At 39.6% G+C, this 8,636-nt stretch overlaps 1 protein-coding gene across 3 annotated transcripts in view; it reads right to left on the minus strand.

Moving 5' to 3' along the window:
* The window catches only part of phc2b (polyhomeotic homolog 2b (Drosophila)), a 23,136-nt gene extending 15,278 nt beyond the window's left edge, over window positions 1-7,858 (minus strand). For 2 of the 3 annotated variants that reach the window (XM_034870559.1, XM_034870557.1), the window contains exons 1-5: window positions 7,711-7,858; window positions 7,508-7,585; window positions 6,528-6,689; window positions 5,207-5,341; window positions 4,634-4,919 (exon numbers count right to left, since the gene is read on the minus strand). In XM_034870559.1, the coding sequence (XP_034726450.1) occupies window positions 4,634-4,919; window positions 5,207-5,341; window positions 6,528-6,689; window positions 7,508-7,585; window positions 7,711-7,803 (754 nt within the window). In that variant the 5' untranslated portion in view covers window positions 7,804-7,858. Of the gene's footprint in view, window positions 1-4,624; window positions 4,920-5,206; window positions 5,342-6,527; window positions 6,690-7,507; window positions 7,586-7,710 lie in introns of all 3 variants that reach the window. The other variant, XM_034870558.1, reaches the window with a different exon arrangement.
* Between the last annotated feature and the right edge of the window lie 778 nt (window positions 7,859-8,636).

Below are 8,636 nucleotides of genomic sequence, written 5' to 3' on the forward strand. Positions count from 1 at the left end.
ATGCCAAAAATAATAAAAATTATTAGATGATGCATCATGAAATCATACTAAACTCCTTAATCGGATTTTTTTAATGTAGTTCTTTATTAATAAATAAAAAATAAAAAAGGAGTAACCACAATGTTAAAGGTGAAGTATTCCTCTCTATCTCACAATGTTATTGCAGTGTGAATTTTCTCCAATTATATATAATAGCATAACAGCACCAAAAACACAATGTTATTGAAAGGGAAAAAAATGTGTGCTTCTGCCCGGCAAATCGGATCTACTCCAAAATGGTATTTGCCCTTCATTGGCCATTGCTCCACCATTTTCACCTCCTGAAACTCAGGCAAGTAGTTTATAGCAGTAGTAGTAGTAGTAATCCTTCTGACAGACAGACAAACCAACAAACGGATAAACCAACCCGACAACATATCATCCTTGGCAGTGGTAATGACGTCACTGGCAATGAAAAAAAGACAATCACTTAAAGATGTCACTTTGGGTTGTGTCGAAGTTATATAGGCTATTTGACATTCCAAAAATGATCTGCAAATCAATCGCTAAGGAAAACAATCGTTAGTCGGAGCACTAGAAGAACCAATCTTAGGAGCAGGGCCTAGTGTCCTCTTACACTTTGGCAACTGTATGAAAAGATGGCTTTATGCTTTCAGAAATATTCACCTGACCTCATGATTTGATTTTACCAATGATTCTATTGTAATGTGGTCTTAACATAAGTTAAACTGTAATAAAAAACGACAACACATGAGTCAAAATACACCAAGAACAGTTTTGTAATTTAATAGTAGCAGCACTTTTCATGGAGAATCTCCGCCCAGTCAGCGAAGGAGGGGGATTTCTGAATCAGTGCACACCAGATCCAACCAGCCTGTGAATCCTTACAACTTTCTCAAACCCCTAATGAGGAACAGAAAGAAGTCTTGGAAGAAGAGGAAGACAGGGGAATTCATTTAAATGCTATTCCCCCTCAAGGTCTTGGACTGGAATGACTCCGCCACCCCCTACACCCACACATATATACACATGCAATCACACAACATGCAATATGTGGCAATGGCCTAAATGTGTGTAGCCCTTTTACTTTATCGGCATGTTATTGCACAATGTCCCACGGTTGAGGACAGAATATGTTTCTCATGGGTTTGCAGCACCAGGCCCTGGAAAATCCCAGAGTTTCCACATTCTCACTGGCTGCCACTTTGGCTCACATTCATGAGACACATTCTGACCTAAAACAAAAGAGCAACAGCAGGCCTTACGCCCTCTTTCCTCACTTAAATACAATTCAAATATCATGTATTTTTTAAATTTTTTAAATGGGATAATTTATCAAGTAGGCATTAAGGGAGCACTATCTAAATGAATCAAGCTCCTGGTTTGTTTGGTTTGAAGACCCCACTTCTCCAGACAAACAAAAAGGCCCGTCTCAAGTGAAAATAATCAAGAAGAAAACAAAATCACACATCTCATTACTACAGCAGTTGTACACTCTTTAGTGATGCTATATTTTCAGATCAACAAAAAAGAGACACTGAATGTTGGTTTTAATAGACAAGAACAAGGTGAAATATTAGTGGTCATTAAGTTTTGCATGAAGTTTAAGTGTGGTTTTTCATTTTTTGTAAACATAATTAAGTGAAACTGGCAACTTATACTGTTTTTAGCAGCGAGATAAATATGCTAAGACAGACTTTCATGTTCAGAGCTGCTCTTTTAATCTGTGAGCATGGTGCTTTTGGGGGTTCCCTGCTGTGGTTTTTAGAGTAAAGTGCCGGCTCTTTAGTGCCAAGAAGAGGCGATGACAAACACTTTCTGCAACAAGGCAGACGCAACATTTGTTTCCAGTCCAATTCCTATACAAAGGACAGACTTTTAATGCCTGTGATGTTCACAGTAACAGAGACATTGTTCTAAAATGTTCTGCCATCTTGTGGAAAGCGAGATGTAAACTGATGACCAAAAATAGCAAAACACATTTAATCACACCTCTTCCATTTTTGGTGTTCTCTCAGATCAGGCCAGACTTGATTCCTCTGGAGTCAACGCTAATGAAAGTAAACATGTGTTTGATTTACGATACAATTTCAATAATAACATTATGGTTACAGACTCTTTTGTATGTTTGAGCCTCATTACGCTCAGCACATTATCTGTCTAACTTGTTTTCCATGTTGTATTCTGCCTTCAAGTCATGTAAAAAAAAAAATCTGATTCTAAACAAAGTGCATAAAAACAACATTTTACACACCTTTAAAAAATACTCACTAATTAGACCCAACGCCTAATTATAGCCATCATTAAAGCCAGGGCTATTATGGACAAGATGTAAATTTACTAATCACCAACAAAATCCCTGGTTTCCTGAAGCTAAATTTCTGGTTTGTCTATCTATCAGCCACAATAAGACACTAAACGTCAATCATGAAAGTATTTGGTGAACTTTTGGATCTACAAGAGACAGTGGCATGTCACTACAAAGGTTTACGTTGAAAATCAAAAGTGCATAATGACCCAGTCACAGCCAAACTGAACCCAACCTTTTATCCTAATTTGAAGCCTATCAGCCAGCCAGCCATACAGCCTCCTGATCCACAGTGAATTAACTCCCCAGCATCTCATGTGCACACCTGTCCCTCATGGCCTGCTGCTATGGCAACCCATGTTAATTTTGCCAGACAGCATGCAGCCAGATTTTTTCAGCTTCTATCCTCCCTTTCATTTTATGTGAATCCATTACGGCAGACACAGTTGTGCACTGACACGCTCAGATAATCCCAACTCCCCCCCCTTACACACACACAAACACAGCAGATAAAAACAACATCTTGCGCAAACAGTATACTGAGGTGTATATTATTATAAAAGGTTCGCAGTCGTGTACACACAGGTACCACTCCCAGCACATACACATGCATATGGTACATAGAAATCTTTGGGATCTTGTTCAATCAACTATTTTGTGAAATGTGATGTCTCTTGAAAATGGGATAATGCATCTGAAGGGTCTTATCCTGCAAACAAACTGGACTAAATTTGATTTAATCAGCTTGTATTGCTGGCACATTCACAATCATTGACACTAAAAAAGAAGAGAAAAAAACGCTGTTTGGTTTTGAAAGACTCTTGAATGGCAGTGTGCCATTCAGAGCTTCTAATTTCCAAAGCAGCTCAACTGTTCCAGACACAGGCCAACACAGCACGGTCTTACAGCTGGTCCCCCCCCCCCCGCCCCCCCAGTGAGTGAAAGGGATTGTAATGCAGGCCCTGACATGTCACACTCACAGCCCAGGGAAAGCTATTAAAAACGCAAAGTGTAAAAAACTTTTTTCTCATCTTATTTCACATTAAACACAAGAACACATTCTACTGTATTTATGGCTGCTGCCTGGAGCCCCAAGTCTATTTGAAATCAACAAAAGGGCAAAGCAACTAGAAAGGCAATTTCATTTATCATGAAAATATAAATGTAAATTAACTGTTTAAATTTTACAAGATGCCATTTTCTCTGTAACCAGTGTGGATGCTTTGCCATCTCTGAGAGGCTGAACTGAGGCTTACATCAGCATGGCAACATGTTCACAATGACAACGCTAACATGCTGAGGTTTAGCAGGTATAATGATTACCATTTTAGTTAAGCATGTTATGCTAATACTTTCTAATTAGCACAAGATACTATATACAGCTGAAGGCTGATGGGTATGTTAATTTAGCAGGTATTTTTCAGAATATTGGACATACTTTTCCCCCCAAAATCTTGACCTGATAATGGTGCTATAGAATAATTCATTAGGACTGATGATATTTCACAGGATAAGCGATAACTTTGACCAGTGGCACTGCAGGGAAAGTCAGGGGATGACCAACGTGATAAGACTTCATCATCTGCGTGCCATCAATGTCTGTTCAAAATGTCATGGCAATCAATCCGTTAGTTGTTGAGATATTTCATTGGTAGATCCCTTGTGCTACCAGCATATTTTTAATTGTCCATTGCAAAAGATTATCCATCAGCTATCAAACTAATTTCTTGATTAATCAACCAACAGATTTTGCTCCAATACCCATATTGCTAATTAGAGATGTTCCAATACCGAAACCAGTATCAGTATCGTCTCCGACACTGCATAAGACGCTGGTATCGGGAAGTACTGGAGTTTATGTACCGATCCGATACCACGTAATAAAGCCCTAAAGAAAATCTACATTAAAGTAGTTTATGTATGTTCTTTTCCGACTAACTATTAAACTGGATAATAAAGGAAAGTTCTGTGGCGATCATTGTTTGTGTTTGTTTATGTTTCACAAAGAGTTTAACCTGAGCCAGAACGTCAAAGATAGAAATCATATCCCATCCATGCAGGGATAGTAGCATAAACACTGGTATTGGATAAGTACTCAAGTCAAGGTATCAGAATCTGTATCAGGAACCAAGAAATGGTATTGGACCATCTCTATTGCTAATGTCTATTATTGTAACACTAAATGCCTTTGTGAGAGAGTTTATTTCTGTTGGTTTGGGCCACTGCCAGGATCAGTTACAGTATATGGGTAAATAAACTGCACAGATTCAGACTTTATTATTAATATTTTCAGGCTGTAGGGTTGCAGACACTTACTTGGAGTAGTCAGGGACTGAGCACTGACAGCTGTGACACTGCGGCTCATGTTTATAGCTCGGACTTCTGTGACTGCTGCGCTGTCCCCCTTCTTCCCTGCTTCAGATGAACTGTCGAAGGAGACCGCCTTTCCTCCTGTGGACGCCTGCGTTACTTGGCTGGGATTCTTGATCAGTGAGGCGGGCTGGATGGGCACAGGGCTCTGCTTCAGACTGAGAGCCTGCAGGGTCTGAGTCTGAGAGGAGGAGGTGGCTGCCCCCTGCTGGCCACGGATGACAAGGTTCTGGACCTGATTCTGAAGACAGAATGATGGAAGGTTGTTTAGAGTCACAAAGTGATGTAGACATTATAAGCTTTTTAGAATTGTGTTATTACAAAATAAGTGTACATCACTCAATTCTTTACAAACCAATGGAGGCGTATTAATTCACATCTCACATCATCTAGTGCTGGATTTCCAATCACTGCGGCAACTTTCTCAAAGCCTCCAAATGTTACACACAGAAAGGTCAAGTTCAGGACGTTAACGTTAATAAAAGTTTGTATTTGTCATTTAGTGAAACTATCTTCCAGTAATCCTACCTGTAAGGAGGCCTGCGTGGAGCTCTCCGACTGGACAGCAGTCACTGTGGCCGTTGGAGTAAAGATGAGCTGCGGGGACAGAGGAACAGCCCGGCCCAGGCTCCGGGCCACCTGCACCAGATTACTCTGCTGGGCCTTGAAAGCAACACACACACACACACACACACACGCACACACACACGCACACACACACGCGCACACAAGCATACACACACAAGCATACACACACAAGCATACACACACACAAGCATACACACATGGACACGCACACAAAATCAGTGTCTCTGTCCCGGCTGGTAACAAAAGCACTTTTAGCACTATTTATTCCTGTTTGAGTAGTGTGTGCTAAAAACTACAGTGGCCAGGTGTATTAAGAAACAACTTTTGACCACTGAATTCTTCTCTAATCTCCAATTAATGAGCAAATGAGAACAGGCCAGAGCACAAAAACATTTAAAAAGATCATTATGTGAAGCAGTCCAAGCTAAAAGGACCCTGTTCATGTGTTTTGGAGAGGATATTCTTGCTATGAAAACTCTAGATTAGCAGACGTTTATCTTTGTAATCTTTATCTTCAAAACAAAACATATTGATACAGCAGTGGGTAGAGCTGGGATATATATATATCGATATTGTATATGAGACTAGATATCGTCTTAGATTTTGGATATTGTAATATGGCATGTGTTGTCTTTTCCTTGTTTTAAAGGCTGCATTACAGTAAAGTTATGTAATTTTCTGAAGTTACCAGACTGTTGTATATTTGCTTTTACCCACTTAGGTAATATGTACACACTACTAATGATTATTTATCAAAATCTAATTGTGTAAATATTTTGTAAAGGCACCAAAAGTCAACACTACAATATTGTTGTGGTATTGATATCGAGGTATTTGGTCAAAATGATTGTGATATTTGATTTTATCCATATTGCCGCGCCCTACAGTTATTTTATATAGTTACACGGTGTTAAAACTTTAATAAGTGTATGTGTGGGAAAAAAAGCAAGTAAAAAGAAAATGACTACAAATACTATGCGCTATTTAAACGCCAGAAGATTAAATTAGAACTAAAGCTTTTGTTTATAATGAGCCCAGACAGACACACAGATAATAAACAGACAGATAATTCTGGAGGAATAATGACAATAAAGCACACCATTTATTATGGCAGAGACATGCATCAATCCTAAAACACACAGAATAAAAAATCATGAGCTAGATAGTCTTTATTTATATAAGCAGTATGTGTGTGAGGTTGTATTTATGTATACTTATATAAATGTGCCAGTGGCTATGCTCCTTGTGTCTGCAGTCTCACCATCTGTGCGCGCAGGTACATCTGTGCCTGGCTGGCCGTGAGCGTGGTGCTAGATGGGCTGCCCAGCAGAACAGCCTGCTGGGAAATACTGCTGGGGGTGGAACTAATGCTCTGGGCCCGGCTGATCAGCTGAGCTGCTGCCGGGGAGGTGGTCAGGTTGATCTACAGGGAGAAGAACAACAGGATAATTAGGTGCTAAACTTCCTTTACTCTATCTGTATCAATACTCCAATTACCTTTAAGCCTTGTGTTGTCTTCCCGTCAAAATTGAAAATCAACACTTTTTTTGATGCTTTTTATCAATGTTTTTAACTTTTCGTTACATTTGTGTCCCATTTTTTCAACACTTTTGACGCTTTTTTGTTTGTCACTTTTTTATGTTTAACACTACGTAACACTAACTTTTTAACTTTAGTTGTAGTTATTTTTAGAAATTATGGTCAATAACCTTCATTTATAGTAAATTATACCTGATGTTTGAGTTAGAAAAGCAGAAATTAGGAATTATTTAAACTAAAATTAAAGGAATGTATGTTGATGGATAATCCCAGACTGGAATATGTTAAGGTTTACTCAATACTATTTCAAAACCACTTCAATTTGTTTTTCAAATGCTATAAAATTGAATAATTTTATAAAAATTTATGAAAGTAGAGATTTCTAATTGGCAAAGAGCGTTGTGAGGAATCGATCATGTTATTTTGGGTAGTTAAAAAGAACATTGATATTGGAAAACGGGTCAATTTGACCAGAAGACAACATGAGGGTTAAAACAACACATCAAATATACAACATCCAGAGTGTTTTACTTCTGAATGTTACCAACATTGTTTTTTTAGAGCAAAAGAGAAGTAGCACAGCCCAGTTCCACCAAAGCATTGTGATGTTAAAATCAACTTCCATGATAATCTCAGGGACAAAGAGAAGTAAACCTTAAGACGTCCTGAAGAGAAAGACCCAACACTAACACCTGCCCTTACCGTAGCCTGAGTCGATCCGGTTTGCTGGGATGAAGTGCCGTTCTGTGAGGAGCTTTGCCGGCCAGCTGCGAGACTGGCCTATCCCATGACAGGAGACGGAGAGAGAAAGAGAAATTTAACATTTCCTGAAACAAGTGTTGGAGGGGGTCAACAATAACAGACACATCTTTTCCACTGTGAGAATGATTCTTTCATGTGCTGACCTGCAGGCTCTGGAGCTGAGCGGTGCTAAGGTTGTGCTGCTGCTGGAGGGCCGCGGTCTGTAACATCAGGTGCTGCTGCTGAGCAGCATACATCTGCTGCAGGTACTGTGCTGCTGTGTTAGGCTGTCTGTGTAACGCCTGCTGGAACACCTGCGGACAAAGACAGACAGACACACACAGAGCTAATTGAATATTGCAATGTGCTTAAAAAAAAATGGTCTGTGCATATATTTAATACTGTCAGGGTGTAAAAATTAGAACAGCACAACATCAAAGAGTCAGAGAACCTGCTACATTGATACACAACCACACATCTGTTCTAAATCTGTCCTAAATCTGTCCAAATCAATTTTTTTATGTATAAAAAAAGTAAACATGAAATCTACCATGGCTGAAACAAATGGGCTTTGAATGACTATTGATTTTTTTGTATTAAATCATTGACTGTGCATCTAGATACAATTAAGAGGAAGAGATACATACCTCAACTTAAAGAGTGTTTCAAAATGTCTAAAACATGTGATCATTGCAAGCAGACAGACGTAAATAAACCCAGTCCTCTGCAAGAGACGTTTGAAAATAACTCCTCACCCTTCACCTCTGAAAGTGCCCTCTTCCTGGTTGCCAAGTGACCAGAGGATGTTGACCTGAATAAGCATCCGGACCCCACGCCATTTTAAATGAGGGCAAAATTGGTAGCAGAGATGCAAGCCGACTCTGACTGACCAGAAGTGAACAGTAGTCCTTTATGCTCAGAGGGCTGCCTGGTGACAATAGCATTTGACTTTTAATTGTCAGCAGACGGCGTAGAAGAAAAGAAAGGAGAAATTACAGAAACACTGCTGTGACAAAGCAACGGCACTAAACGTTGTCAGGGAGAGGGTGAGCCTGGGTAGAGGCTCATCCCGGGGGGGGGGGGGGGGGGG

The sequence above is a fragment of the Etheostoma cragini genome, chromosome 4 (assembly GCF_013103735.1).
Source record: "Etheostoma cragini isolate CJK2018 chromosome 4, CSU_Ecrag_1.0, whole genome shotgun sequence".
Classification (NCBI taxonomy): Eukaryota; Metazoa; Chordata; class Actinopteri; order Perciformes; family Percidae; genus Etheostoma; species Etheostoma cragini.